At 36.9% G+C, this 15,880-nt stretch overlaps 1 protein-coding gene across 2 annotated transcripts; it reads right to left on the bottom strand.

Annotated features, from left to right (window-relative positions):
- Positions 1 to 467: 467 nt before the first annotated feature.
- On the bottom strand, positions 468 to 14,308 carry LOC110453326 (protein spinster homolog 1-like). 2 transcript variants are annotated; one of them, XM_021502234.1, is made up of 12 exons: positions 13,730 to 14,308; positions 10,162 to 10,364; positions 9,798 to 9,949; positions 9,413 to 9,479; positions 8,182 to 8,315; positions 6,398 to 6,526; positions 6,076 to 6,277; positions 5,399 to 5,464; positions 4,567 to 4,665; positions 3,957 to 4,134; positions 3,343 to 3,364; positions 468 to 1,328 (listed from the first exon to the last, which is right to left on the bottom strand). In XM_021502234.1, exons 1-12 carry the CDS (start codon positions 13,905 to 13,907, stop codon positions 1,298 to 1,300), a joined length of 1,461 nt encoding a protein of 486 aa, XP_021357909.1. In that variant the 5' UTR covers positions 13,908 to 14,308; the 3' UTR covers positions 468 to 1,297. The 2 variants fall into 2 exon arrangements, with proteins under 2 accessions (XP_021357909.1, XP_021357908.1); XM_021502233.1 differs by lacking the exon at positions 3,343 to 3,364 and having other exon boundaries at positions 13,730 to 14,306.
- Between the last annotated feature and the right edge of the window lie 1,572 nt (positions 14,309 to 15,880).

Below are 15,880 nucleotides of genomic sequence, written 5' to 3'. Positions count from 1 at the left end.
AAATATGAGCCATATAAAGTTATTTTTTTATTTTCATAAACAAGTTGATTGCTCCCAGCACTGTCCAGGCGATTCATCCGTAACATATCTTTACATCAACGTAGCAGTTGACACAGTACATTCAACTTTAACTGTTTACTCTCTACCTCTCACCCGGAGTCTAATTCAATCTCAGTCACGCACTCATCTACTCCACAAAGTATTACAATCATTTATACTTGTCGATGTCCCATCTATTTAATACCATTACTAACCCTACTGAACACAGTTTAGTTTGTGGAACTGTATAGGTGGAAACATATGTTCTAGCACCATGCACAACCTCTCTTTAAAGGGACAAAACAATATCATAAAGTCACCAACAGAAGGTAATAGTGTTTCTAGTACATTACATAACATTGACTCATTACATCATGCTCTACCATCTCTCAGCAATCTTTTAACAATTAACGAACAATCATTAATAGTCAAATTGTCCTCGAACTTACTTTTGATTTGTTCTTTTGTTTATGTAATTAAGCCATATTTGTTTGAAATGGGAACACGCCTCCGTACTTACCATAAATACATTATGAACAAGTACTAATTGTAATGGGGGACCATAACATAAGTCCCCAAAACTCCATTGTCTCAATTGTCTCAAAGACGCAAAAATACACCTACATACCAAAATTCAGCAAAATCGAGCAGTATTTAAATCGACCAATCAGAGGCCGTGGCGGACATCTTGGTTGACCGATCAGAAAATGAAATGTCATTTGCATACCTCCTTACCATGACGATCACTTGTGTTTTTTGTCCAATCGTTTTTGAGAAATGTGTCGGAAACTTTTATGGCGGAAGAAGAAGAAAAAGAAGGAGAATATGAAACGGAGTAAAACCAATAAGTCCCCACTTCGTTACGAGCACTTAATTATGACGATCAACTTAGCACACTATGCTAACAGACCCGTATCATTGTAGTCATATTCACAGTTTCTATCGAGTATATCACAGTACCACACTTTGGAAGTGTTCACCTAATGCAATGTGCATTTCTCTAGTTTTCTGGTAACTGAAGTTCCTTGCTTAATTATAGTTTCCTGTTTACAGTAGACCCGTGTAAATTGTAGTTTCCGGTTTACTTTAATTGCATGTTAATTATAGTATCCGTTTATTGTAGTGTTGGTCAACTGCAATGTGATGGTAGGTAGCTGCTTTCTCCGTTGATTAATCATGTGGTCATAAGGGATTTCAGTTTACAGAATATGATAAATCGGCGGGCAGGAAGTCGTTCTTTGGTAACTCCACTTGTTCATCATCTACTTCCGGTGGCGTATACACAATCTCTGTAAGGTATATGCAATGAAATAAATGTTAACATGTAGATATTTGAATGCAAGTTAGAAATTATTGGAACCTCAAAAACCACAATTTCTGTTTATCAACAAATGTCTTTAGCAAGGAAATACTAGAAAATTCCACTACATATATGTGTACGTGGAGTATTTGAAGAACGACCGAGATAGCTAGCTACAGTATCGTTGACCAGGTAGCTCAGTCAATAAAAGAGACAGGTTTATGTTCGGAGGTCCATTGTTCGAATCTAGGTCCGACACTGTGCCCTTTGTACCAATTCAGAACACTGTTATTATTTGTTTTTGTTTGCATTTCATCTTTAATTTTCTATATAAGACGAAGGCCATAACATATTTTCGTTACTCTTATATTATGAATAATTTCTGTAAAATTTATTCAATGTGCTCTCAAAATTTAGGAGATAAAAATAAAGCAGCTCATCCTTTCCACATTGATAGCACTGCAAAATAGGTAGTTGTTTCTTCCATCTAGTGATGTTATTTGTATGTGTTATGTTCAAATAAATCATCGTTCTATGACACGAGATAACTTTTTTGCGTTATATTTCAAATAAACCATAGTTCCATCAATTAAGTAAGTCTTGCTTTAGGTTGTCTCAATATCAAAGAAAAATAGAAGAAAAACAGGAATCATAACTACAATTTACTCTGAAAATGTCCGTAAAAGTGTGTTCCCCAGATATGAGTTTCTTTTCAGAAAAGCTTTCTTAAACGAGTAGCCATGCAAAAGAATATGTTCCCCATGCATTGTTACAATTTTGGCAGTGGTACAAGGATCCTTATTTTTTTGGCAGACGTACAGGGATCCTTAATGATATATTTACATTGTAATGTAAAAAAGAAATCTTCAGTCAAATGAAAAAATATCTGGTGGTTTTGTCATGGAATTTTCCGGATTCGAATTGGTCACACAGATCCCATTCCACCGTCCCTAGAGGGCATCGATATAAAGAGAACGGGAGTTGTGTGGACCACTAAAGGAGATGGGTCATCTTAACCCTGGATGAGAGCAAGAGTAAAGGAGAGAGAGAGAGAGAGCACCCCCAAACCTTCCCTGGTGATATCAGTCTACCAACCACAACGGGGTAATGCTAGGTGTGACGACGATTATCAAGAATGCATTTATCAGTTCAGTGATTATAAACACATACACACAATCTCGCTCAGATATACTTGTGCATAATGGAACTTTGTCATCCTCAACTGACTCAGAGGCAGAAAAGGTAAGGTATTCTCAGGGTTTTCCACAACTTGGATATCAACAACATACTATTGGTAAAGTCATTGATTAATGAAGGTGATGCATGTATGTTGTTGATATCCAAGTTGTGGAAAACCCTGAGAATACCCTACCTTTTCTGCCTCTGATTAATCAGTGACTTTACCAATATCGACTACCACTTCAAAGACAACACGAGATTTCCTGCCTTGAAAATCAGTGAAAATCATAAGAGCAGAAAAGACACAAAAAATGCCCTTGCAAACGAACTGGGGAAAATCGTGAAAATGACCAGCACAAGAGTTAATTAATGATGCAACACACAATCACCAAAGCAAGACATGGGACCGAGACCACGGCCTCAAAATTAGAACTCTTCACCAGAAATGAGTATGTAACATTGCATTGACATGCGATGGTCGTGACCATACCATGAGAACAAACAGAAAGCGGCGGCGGAAAGACAAATGAATATTTTGCTGCATGCATTGGATCTGCCAAACCCCGTATAACACGAAGGCAAAAAACAGCGACGAGTTAGTTGCGCACGCAGATAAGAATTTAAGCTGTGAGACAAAGGAATGGAGTTAGTAACACGATGAAGGAAGCAAGAGAGGAGGATGAATAAACTGAGCTTTTCTTCTTAATGGACAGCAACGACAATCTACCAACCATTACCTAGGAGAACACACATGCCAGATATACGCAACAAGCAAGTCATTGCTGCTAAATAACAACGGCTGAATAAACATGCACTAAACAGACCTTATGCAACAGGAAGGGACATCTGAAGTGCAATGAAATACAATTGTTATATATTGCCAAGCTCTGTGCCACTTCAAAATACAGCCGAAAATCTTAAAAACATTGATCAGTAATGTATGATGTGTTTTTCACAGTTGTCATAAATAATAATGCGTATTAATTCGTTCTAAACTAGAAAAAAAATTGTAAGTCATACATGTGTCCTGCACGGCTATGACAGAAACGATGTTAAAAGCAATTGCTAGCCAAACAAATGGACATACAGGTTAGTAACCTACATTTGACAAATTGGCGGGATACTCAAGATATTTCCACGTGAAATTTTATGACTATTCCCTTCATTTTGCTGCAGTTCACACACATAGCTAATCATTAGGAAAGGGATACTAAAATTTCTTTTAGGATTTTAAGTGAAAAACGATCTCTTATGACACATTTGTTTTAGCAAAGAGAGACATAAAGAAGATTAAGACAGAATTTATAAATTAAATAAATCTGCTAAAATCTCGAGTGCACTTCATATCCAGTCTGTCATTTGTTTCAGATACTTTCTTCCGTCACAGTCTTTTTGTAACGGTCCCTTCAATTTTTACCTGTAAGTAGAGTTAAGTTACCTGTTGCTCTTTCGGCAGCATTGCGGTCTTCTACTACAAACATGGAGGCGGCCAGGAAGAAGGTTCCTCCCAAGACGCTGACGAATGGGGTGACGTAAAGGGCAATCTGTAAAGTGGCGAACTGGACAATGGGGGTAGTGGCCGGCTGGCTGTAGCCTTTTGCTAAAGCGTCTGACACCTACAAACATAAAACCACAGAATTATACCAGTACGTGGATATAACTGACCATTCCCCAACACGATCCCCTTAACTTATTTACTCAATACCATCAGCAGACAGTGTTGCGGTCGACCTTACCACAGTATTTTGCAACACAATCAGCATATATGGGCATCTTCGAAATCCCTCACTTGATACATATTTCTCTACACTCCTTTCATGACAAAACTGATGACTCTGTACTTTCTGATGACTCTGTCTTTCTGATAGTTTTCTAATTTGATAATCTGGTTGACATCAAAAGAACCACACGGCAGCATAACGGTAAAATCGACAGGAATTAAATTCGGGCTAGCTCCTCTGTAAGCTTAAAACAGGTACCAGCCTATGCTCACTCCATGCAACAGTGCTAATAAAAAGTCCATCTTATATAGTGGTACGGATACGTACCAGACCGACGATGTAGGGACTGCTTGCGTCCCCGAGGGCATGACACACGAAAATCTGACCGGCCGAGGCTAACGCCCGTCTGGTAGGGATCACCACGTACTAGGATGGCAAACAAATGACAAGTAAGGTAAGACATAATATCAGTATACACTAAACGAGGAATAACAGGTAATATAACGGTTTTAGAAGTACTTAAGTAAGTACAGTTAACCAATCGTTCAGAAAACATACTGTATACCGAGATAATTTCGCTGCAATTCAATTTTCGCCTTTTTCACCTTTTTCGCCGTCCGTGATGAGAACGAATTTATAATTACAGCGAATATAACAGCATGGCATACACAGTAATTGAATGTGAAAGGCGAAATTAATACTTGGCGAAAATTTATTTCATAGGCGAAGGGCGAAAGTTGTCTGGAATGTACAACTATACAACAAAGGGGAAAAGACCACAGGATCTTTAACAAATGAGCGACATCGAACTAACATACACGTGATCTGTAAAGAACATTGAAATTACAAGGATTGGACAAATCCTTTGAAATCTGGAACGAACATTGGACAATATGGAACTCGTGCAACGGGATCTGCAACAAATCTTTACACGGACAAAAACCGGCAAGACTATGAATGAGCTCTCTATAACATGATGGAGACTTATAAACAATTCAAAATCATGATGACAGTTTCTGTAATAAATATCGTTCATTGTACAACAGGGACGACATCACCTACCTGGAACAAAAACCTCAAGATCTTGAGCGAATATCGTACCATATGCAACAAAGACTGAGGTTCATATACAAAGAGATTGTATCTACTAGTAACTTACCAGTAATATATCGTTGACAATGGACCAATTGATGCATACTGCTGTCTCTCCAAAGAAGATGAGGACCTTTAAATATGAAAAAAAACGTACAAAATCGACATTAAAGAATGCTCGGTTTGATATCGTAGGAAACACATCAACCGATCTTGATCATTTCAGCTCTGATTTTAATGTTAGGAATCTATGCTTTAGTGTTTGGTTCGAACGAACCAAAAAGGGTAAGAGAGACATAATCCATGCAACCTATTACGAAACGTTTTCCCAACAAATAATCATTAATTATACTAGATGGTTCCTTCACTATTTTGCCTGAAGTATTAAATTAGACAGCTAACACCAAACCTGAAAATGGCTTAACTATACACATGCAGTGATCAGAAATGCTAAGAAAAGAAATAACTATTCGAAGCTATTGTTTGTAGATGCAGAAAGATAAACATGGTCATATGGCCGTTTCTTCTATCTCTGATTCATTAGTTGTTAGCAAAGAGAAAAAAAACATCATCATTAGTGCTCTAACACACTAGAATACAGATAAAAGACCCTTTATAACATTGCAAATACAACCTAGGGCACAACAATATTCCAATATACCCTGTTGCGTTAACGTATTACTTAACATACGAAGATAGGAAGAGTTTTCACTCTATGAAGACAAAATATGATTATTTATTTACCCATGCGACAGTTGTGTTATAACGACACACGTAAAGGGCGAAGAAGAGTAAAGGAGCTCCAACTATCATTCCACCTGCACATATGATAGGGTCGGCCCGGGGGTACCTGGTCTTTAGTCTCCGGGACGTCTCTCCGCCTATAGCAACGCCCGTCAGACCTGCTACCACCGTGATTACACCAAATATCAGGCTGACGCTGTCGCTGGAACACACACGAAACATATCGAAGCAATCCAACTAAGCAAAGTAACATGTATTACAATTCAAATTTACATAAATGTAGTAAACGATTGTTTTGCCATTATGATTGGTTTGTCCGTACCTGGATTGCTGTACCGTGCGCTCCTGGAATATCATGGAGTCGTGGATGAAGATAGGTGCCCACAGAGCCAGCGTCCCAGTCACAAAGGCTACACACGTAAACCCCAGTGATGAAAGTACCAGCGTCTTACTGCCGACAAAACACAAAAACTGATGACGTCGCACATTTTTATATTGTAATCGGTTAATCTCTCACGGGGTGCTTCTTGCTATCTTACATGGAAAGTAGCGCAAAGACCCCATGAAAATACTGGTATTAGGCAACTAGTAATTATATCGCATTGCGAGCCCACAAAATGGTGACGTATACATACCATTACAGAATTCACAAGAACACACAAAATGGAGACGGGGTACACAGACAATATACAAGGAAATGAGCAATTATATTACATTGCCAACGCACAAAATGTAAACTTATGGACAATACTTAGATAAGGCTATCTTCCACCACCACAACAAGAGTCCGAGATCCTTATAGACAACAATCGTAACTACTCAAGAGACCATCTCTAATAAGCAATCCACTCGCTCAAGGAACCACCGCTTTCTCATTCGTTACAAAGCAGTATACCACAAACCAATACCCTATCAAGAGACTGCATTTGTTGAAAGAGGGGGCCGCGCTGGCCAGGTGGTCAAGGCGTCTGCCAATCTGCTACCACTAGCCCTCCACCACTGGGTCTCAAGTTTGAGGCCTACGTGGGCCAGTTACCAGGCACTGGCCGTAGGTCGGTGGTTTTCCTCCGGGAAATCCGGCTTTCCTCCACCACCAGTACCTGGTACGTCCCTAAATGACCATAGCTGTTAATAGGACGTTAAACACAAGCAAACCAAACCAAGTTGTTGAAAGACCACTACCGAGCCTACCCTTCGTTGGTCTCTTAACACAGATCTGAATGTGCATAGAGCTTGCAAACTGAAACTGCAAGTCAAAATTACGGATATGAAGGCTACCAACATATAAGACCAAGCACCACTCTTTGCAAAGATCAGACTTCCACATCCTCACATCAAACCCGAATACTATAAAGATACAACCAAACATGGACCTAATGCAATGCTGGCATTTGGACATTCCGAATATTTCTATTCACTCCAGAATGTAGCCCTTAGATAGATGATTATCTTGAACAAGGCAGCTAAGTCAATACCAAAATAAAGAAAGTTTATATTTTAAAAACACAGAACGAAATCATTAAAGAAATGAGAAAAGCTACAAATAATCCACGGGAGTTACCATCAATATAACAAAAAGGTACGGAATTATCTCAAGAATCAGTACAGCGGGAACCTCCAGGTACTGCATCAACACAGCTGCATACCTAAAACATGCCAACCTCGGGAATGATCTTGGACGTGCCCTCAACATGCTCAAGAACAAAAACATAACATCAGGCATAAAGGAATATACTCCAAACATCCATTCCAGTTAAAACGTTCAAAAACAACACACAACAAGCAATATGCACAGGAATCATAGCAATAAACGCCCTTTCAAATGCCAAGAAAACCATTACCAAAGAGAGAATTGAATCTAATTTTATAAAAAAGAAATATATACTCACAATGAGACTTGTCTGCAATTTCATGGAGTTAACAAGCTGAATTAATTTTGTTAGAACAAACGTACTAGTATGTGACATTAATACTACATATGTTGTTGACACAGCGCTCATGTGTAAATATGAGGAAGGCGCCATGGTAAGCAATGTTATAAAGACAAAACAAAATACTTCAGATACTTTTAGCAGAAATGCAGGTCCATTTTCATAAATGGCTTACTTGGTAAAAAGTTCTTTAAGGTCCTGTAGGAAAGATGTTTTATTGAGATTAGTCCCTCCGTCCGCCGACCCTCGCGTTGGCTCTGGGAGGATCAGTATCAGTATGGCACAGATCACGCCAAACCCCGGGGTCACCTACAAGACATTAAGGGTCAAAGGTCAACTATGTTTTGGGAATATTCACATCCATTACTAAATTTTTGGGAACGCAATATGGATCAAAGGTCAAACATACCTAAATGGCGGTGTGGGTCAAAGGTTACGTTTTGATAAAAGTACGTAATAAATAATAGCCGCCTTTAGACTTATATCAAATCAAAGTTTTATCACGCGCCATTTTCGTAACTTTCCGCTTTTGTTAGCCCTAGATACATCCGGTTTATGTAATATTTAGTTTTCAAAGGGAGGGGGGAGGGGGGTTAAGTGCCGGGGCATTAATTTACAGCAGATAGTATATTTAATCATAGCAATGAACAGGGAAAATATTATCATATATCAGTGGTAAATTTATTTCCGTTACAACTCGACAAAAAAAATTCCAAATGCTCGGAAAATTTGGTTCAAATGACTCATCGAGTCAGTCGGGAACCGCCGGCACTTTCGTAAACGAGAAAATACGTTTACGGAAAGCGCCGACGGTTCCCGAATGTTATCGAGTTTCACTCAGTCACGATATTGTTCGGAAATGTCGGACATGCTTATAATACGGAAAAAATGCTTCCACGTATTGAATAAACTGAAACTGCGATACAACATTATAACTGCCATCAGGAATCAGAGAAGTATTTTGATTAGCTAGGTGTTTATCGAAAACCGGAAGTAAGGACTGGTTATAAAAAAATCACCAGAGATAGAATCTAACACGAATCCGACTTTGGAAAATACTAATAACCGAAAAGGTTTTCACAACATAATGGGATATTAAACAAGAAGCCAAATAGATGTTACAGAAAAACGGGTATAACTTCAATTTGTGTCGCAGACAAACTGAATGGTGCGCGATAGTGTATTCATACACTACAAATAGCAACCAGTGGTGGATGCAGGGGTGTTTTTCTGCGTCAAAAACTGATCTGAACAAAATATTTTTGAATACTTGAACCATTGTCTTCTTAGGCGTGCCGGTTGCAGTAACTCTCATAAATTAATTCCCTCAAAGAGTATTGCCACACCAAATTAAAATGCATATCAATGAAAAGACCGGTTGTCTCCTCTTTGCCCCAGATACTCACCCGTAGTGCCCACTGCCATCCGCCTAACAGCTTGGCCACATTGGACCCCACAATGTATCCAAGTCCACTGCAACAGATCGACCGTCAAAAATCAGTACATGATTAGTGCGAATGGCTTTATCCTATGTTAATTCCATCCGGGCTCCAATAACGATTTCAACCAAAAATTTTCTAAAACAGGTTGAAAAATCGCTATTTTCCCTTAATTCTATGCTAAATTGACGACTAAATTCTATGCTCAATTGTAAAATATAAAGCTATAGATTTCAACTTTTTTTTTAATTACGAAACACATATCTTTGTAGTTTTGAAACAACGTACCCTCCTCTTTTTTCTTCATTTCTATTATTTGTCTCGGAGTTAATTTTCGACTTATAAAACTTACCTGCCGCATGGCACGGCCACATTAAATATTATGAGCATTATTGTACGCATGCTGTCATGGAACAGGTCGGCGATGATCGTAGGTGCAACTGTGACGTAACTGGCCTCTCCAACACCTACTAGGGCGCGCAACATCAGGAAAACCCAAAAGTGCTACAAATAGTTGAGTATATAAGCTGTATATTACATCATGGATCAAGAGCAAGGGCATACAAATCAAATTGCAGCTTTTTCAATACATTTGGTGTCATTTGACCTCAATGTTATGAAATCTTTACTCTATGTTGCTCGAACCAACTTCGGAATTTGAAATTATCCAGAATTTATCAAATTGCATGTACATTATAATGAAACATGATACTCACGTCCTTATCAATGAAAGAGCTAGCCAATGTGATACCGGACCAGAAGAGGATGCCGACCACCATCAGGTACTTCCGGGAGTATCTGTCGCCAAGGTAACCGAACATCGGTGAGCAAATCATATAGGTTATAACGAACACCGTCTGTATCAGTCCGTCCTGTGAGCTGTTCAGTCCATAGTATGGTTGAACCATGTCCAATACACCTAGATAAGTACGAATGTGAACTATTATAGGCCTAAACAACACACCTGGACAAGAACACTTGTGTTCTTAGGTCTTAACCTGATTCAAAACACCTGGACAGGTACGAATTTGCAATTTGTTAATACTGATTAACTACAATGAACATAGGTGTGCACACTTTATGATAAACAATACGAAGGCAATTCAATAAACTCTGTCACTAGTGTCAGGAATCACATATATGATGTCTATAGTTGGATCCTTCTATTACAATCCCCTTAGCAGAAACGCATTTTTGCAATCGCCCTATCTATGACGTAAACTCTGTGAGATAGTCTCTCCTTTGTAAACTGGCGAGACATTGAGAGGCATACCGTTTCACAGAGAACATTCTCTTTAGTAATTGAATCAAGAAGAAGTAACAGGGACTTAGATCTGGTGAATAGGGTGGGTGGTCAATCTGTGCTACATACTCTTGCTTTAAAAACACCTGTACAATATTGCTTTTGTGAAATGAAGCTTTGTCGTGAATTAGCTTTTTGTCATTCAACCCCTTACTTGGACGCTTTTTTTCATGTAGAATCTTTTGACAGGCTTCAGTATTTTGGCTCTGTAAAATTTGGCAGGGGTAACTTTCCCTTCCTTGCATGGTATCTGAACCACTGGTCTACTACAATGTAACTGAAATTGGCATGCAAAAAAACTACTTTGCGCTTTTTTTACGTCTTGCAAGAACTGGCCTTTCTTGATTTCTCGACACCTATTGCGTGTTATTGCTGAAACTGATATGTACTGCCTTTTGAAAAACCAAGCATCTGAGCTATCTCAAAAACAGTAGAGCGACCATCATCATTAAGTATTGCTTTCAAAGCATCAATGTTCTTCTTTGATGCCGCAACAGCTGGCCTGCTTCAACGTGTGTCCTCTTTGATGTCAAGTTGCCCGTTCTTGAATTTGACGTGTGACGGCAGAGGTGCTTTTTATGCTGCACAACTCTGCATTGTTTGTTCTCGCGGTATCTTGTGCTTTAATATAGGAGCGTATTTCAGATTTAGTCTCAACCTTCATTTTAGCATTGAAAAGTAGATACTTGTCATGAGTGCATACCATTCAACCAGGAATTACTCCTTTAATTCTTGTGGGATGATGCCGAAATTTTGCACGTAAATTGTTCTATAAATGCGTTTATAGTCTGCCAAGGCGCTAAACTATTTCACTGCCCGTTCATACGGGAGCTGTGTGGTGACATAATTTATGGAATGACCCTGGAATTGTAGATCGTTTTACAAGTAACAACATTTTATACAACAGTGTTTGTTTATACTTTGTGCAACACAACAAATAGTAGACAATTTACGATTAACAAGTGTACATACTTTACTTTATAAACAACAACGTTGAAGATAGTTATACCGATAACACCATTGTAGAAAGATTGCAATTAGCAACAGTGTGAAAACCACATGTACTAGCCTCGTCTGTCAATACACCTATAAGATTATATGATAAGTGTATTGACAGACGAGGCTAGTACTTGTGGTGAAAACTTTCTGGTAAACAACAACGTTGAAAGTTTACAATTAACAATCTTGAATAATGTTTACAACAAACAACAAAGAACATTCTCATGATAAATTTCATTGTAGACAACATTGTACATACTTTATGATAAACAAGATTGTACAGTCTTTATGATAAACAACAGCGTAAATTATTTATGATAGACAACATTGTATAGTATTTATGATAAACAACATTGTAAATTCTTTATGATAAACATTGTACATAATTTATGATAAACAACATTGTAAATTCTTTATGATAAACATTGTACATACTTTATGATAAACAACATTGTACATTCTTTATGATAAACAACATTGTACATACTTTATGATAAACAACATTGTAAATTCTTTATGATTAACAACATTATACATTCTTTATGATAAACAACATGGTACATTATTTATGATAAACAACATTGTACATACTTTATGATAAACAACATTGTAAACTCTTTATGATTAACAACATTATAATTCTTTATGATAAACAACATGGTACATTCCTTATGATAAACAACATCGTTCATTCTTTATGATAAACAACATTGTTCATTCTTTATTATAAGCAACATTGTACATTCTTTATGATAAGCAACATTGTTCATTCTTTATAATAAGCAACATTGTACATTCTTTATGATAAACAATGTTTTAATTCTTTATGATAAACAACATTATACATTCTTTATGATAAACAACATTATACATTCTTTATGATAAACAACATAATACATTCTTTATGATAAACAGCATTATACATTCTTTATGATAAACAACATTGTACATTCTTTATGATAAACAATATTTTGATTCTTTATGATAAACAACATTATACATTCTTTATGATAAACAACATAATACATTCTTCATGATAAACAACATAATACATTCTTTATGATAAACAGCATTATACATTCTTTATGATAAACAATATGGTACATTCTTTATGATAAACAACATTAAACATTCTTTATGATTAACAACATTATAAGTATTTTATGATATTTAACAGTGCACAAACTTTACGATAAACATTGAAAAAATTAACAATAAACAACAGTGTACATTATGATAAACAACATTGTAGAAAGTTGACAATACACAACAGTGTATATACTTTATGACAAACAACAGTTTCACACTTTTTGATAGAGAATTATATTGGCAGTTAACGATAAACGACAGTTACAAAAATTATAAACAACATATTACCAAATTTATTTACGTTGTAGACAGTTTACGATAAACAACATGTATTGTACTTTACGAGTAACGAGAATATACACATGTTAACGTTATAAACAAACATTGTTGACAAATCACAATAAGCAACAGCGTTCAGGCTTTAAGATATACAACATTGCAGACATTTACGATGAACAATATGTTCCTAATTTCTGTTAAACATCGTAGACAGTTAACGATAATTTAAACTTATTAAAATTATAGACAACAATGTTGACAAATTACAATAAGCAACAGCGTTCACACTTTTAGATATACAACATTGCAGACATTTACGATGAACAATNCTCTCTCTCTCTCTCTCTCTCTCTCTCTCTCTCTGTGTGTGTGTAATGTGTGTATGTGTGAGTGCAAGTGTGTGCGACTTTGTACGTCTTTTGTGTAATTGTACATATTGTATGTTTGATATATGTTAAGGAGAGCATCTAGTAGCCTTCGGGCTGTTTGTAATCCTCGTAAAATAAATACAGAATTAAATTAAGATATACAACATTGCAGACATTTACGATGAACAATATGTTCCTAATTTCGTAGACAGTTTACGATAAACGGTGTGTACTCAGTTCACTAACCTGCGACTGTGTAGCGGTCCATATAGTTGATTAGATTAACCACAAACAGTACGCCAATAATACAATACGATGTCCCCCGGGATATCCTCCTCTGCCCCGCACCCTCATTGACAGCAGTCTCGCCATCGCCGCTGTCGAGGAGGGGAGACCTATCGGAGAAGTCCTCCGACTTAAGCATTGCTCCTAAGAAACTACGTAAACTATTGTGTAAACAATATGTCACGTTATGTCTGCCATTTTTTATCACGAGTGTTTCTAAACTTTCATAAACAACGTATTGTCCAGTTTCTTCCTCCGCGAAATACGTATACAGTTCTATAAGTACACATTTGGGTACAACGTATACGAATCCTCAAAAAAAACGTTACATCCGGTCTGTACGAACGACTGTCCTTCTGTTTGTTTTATTTATATCCGACTGAACTTTGTTATCGTAAGTGTATGCACCGGCATTTAAGACGCATTGTCAGTTTTATTTGTTAAGTTAGCAATTTAACCCCGTTCGGAGGTAACCAGTTGAATAAAAAAAACCACAACATATATAATCAATAACTTGAAATATATAGTTATTTATAAAAGAAGACTCGATAAAATGTATGTATGTATTGTTTTCCGCTGTGACGACTCATGACCATGTTGAGTATACTTTGTGCTGTGCGACCATAGGTACGTTTACGAAACGAACACTCGTACGATATATACACCCGGAACGTTCCTATAATAACCGGAGTGGTCACGGACCGTCATCAGCACATGAGTGTCATGAGCGGAAGCAGGCACTCGTTACACACAGTTTTCATTTAAGCTTATTAGTGATGCTTTCTGTCTTTTTATTATCATTTATTGATCAAGGAGCAATGCAGATCCTGTATTTCATCAAATTATGTAAGATATTTCATATATATGATTAAGAGATCTTTATTGTATATGTATGAGATATCTTATATAATAATCTTATATAATATATAAGATAGGTCATATACAATACGAGATATCTTATATACGATATATAAATTAATTGGTATAAGAAAATAAGGCGATGTAGTAGCCATCATCAGAAATACACAAATTCGTTTTCTAACTCTTTTTTTTCATCACCTTTAGATAGTGTTTTTTAACTTGATTTTTTAAGTTGTTTATAATTTTGATGTGCTTGCTTATGTTATCAGGAAGATTATTTCAGTCTTGTGATGCACTACAAGAAAGAAAGTTGAGGAGTTTTGCCCTTTTAACACTTGTGGTTCTAAAAAAAATCAGACTCAATCTTGTATAATACAAACTAACCTTACTTGAGAAAGTTTCTTTGGAAAAGGAAGGGCATTTATTGTGGACGATATTGAGGACATGATTGAGTTGGAGTGTGCTTGCACTCATATATGTACGTGTGTGTATATTTACTTGTATAATGTAAATATGTCCGATATAGGGGTGTTTTGTATGCGAGATGATGCTATAGTTATGCAAAGGCCCTATGCTGGGCCGATCCATATCCTGCTCGGCACGCGCCATATATCTGCCCCGCACTTACCACATCCGTTTTACCTTTGATTCATCTCATTTAAAATCCACATACGCTTCACTAACACTTGATTCGTGCTAATACTGTGAAATTTTGATGTTGTGCTAACATTTTTTCACAAAACGTTTAGTGGTGATAAACAGAGGTTATAATCTGACTATTTCCACACCTTATCCTTCATCATCCCTCGATCCATATCAGCCCTCGGGTATCCGACCCCTTGCTATCGGGGTTGATACTGAGAGTTTGTGGTAGGATATGGAAACGGTCATATGATAAATTCACAATACTTACCTATATATTATGAGTCACAGAATGAAATTGATTAACGTATAATCCTGATATGCACTTTGCATAGGACCGGCATGATGCATTAAGGACACATGAACGTTTATGGAAAGTAACACGGGACAAGCAGGAAACGTTTTAAGATAAGCATACGGAAGAATCGAAGACTTTTCTGGATCTGATTAAAAAATCCTTGTAAGCTGTTTCTATTTACATAGCAATATTTTGGTGTTATCTACTTTCAACTAAAGGGAAGTTCATTTTGTGGTTTGAGATTAAGTAAAACTAAATAAAAGAGTACGTTTTGATGATTAAAACTAGATTTTTGACATGTGTTTACTAAA

This window comes from Mizuhopecten yessoensis, unplaced genomic scaffold, assembly GCF_002113885.1.
Source record: "Mizuhopecten yessoensis strain PY_sf001 unplaced genomic scaffold, ASM211388v2 scaffold7269, whole genome shotgun sequence".
Classification (NCBI taxonomy): domain Eukaryota; kingdom Metazoa; phylum Mollusca; class Bivalvia; order Pectinida; family Pectinidae; genus Mizuhopecten; species Mizuhopecten yessoensis.
Note: the sequence above shows the minus strand (reverse complement) of the source record. Positions and strands in the feature narration are given on the sequence as shown.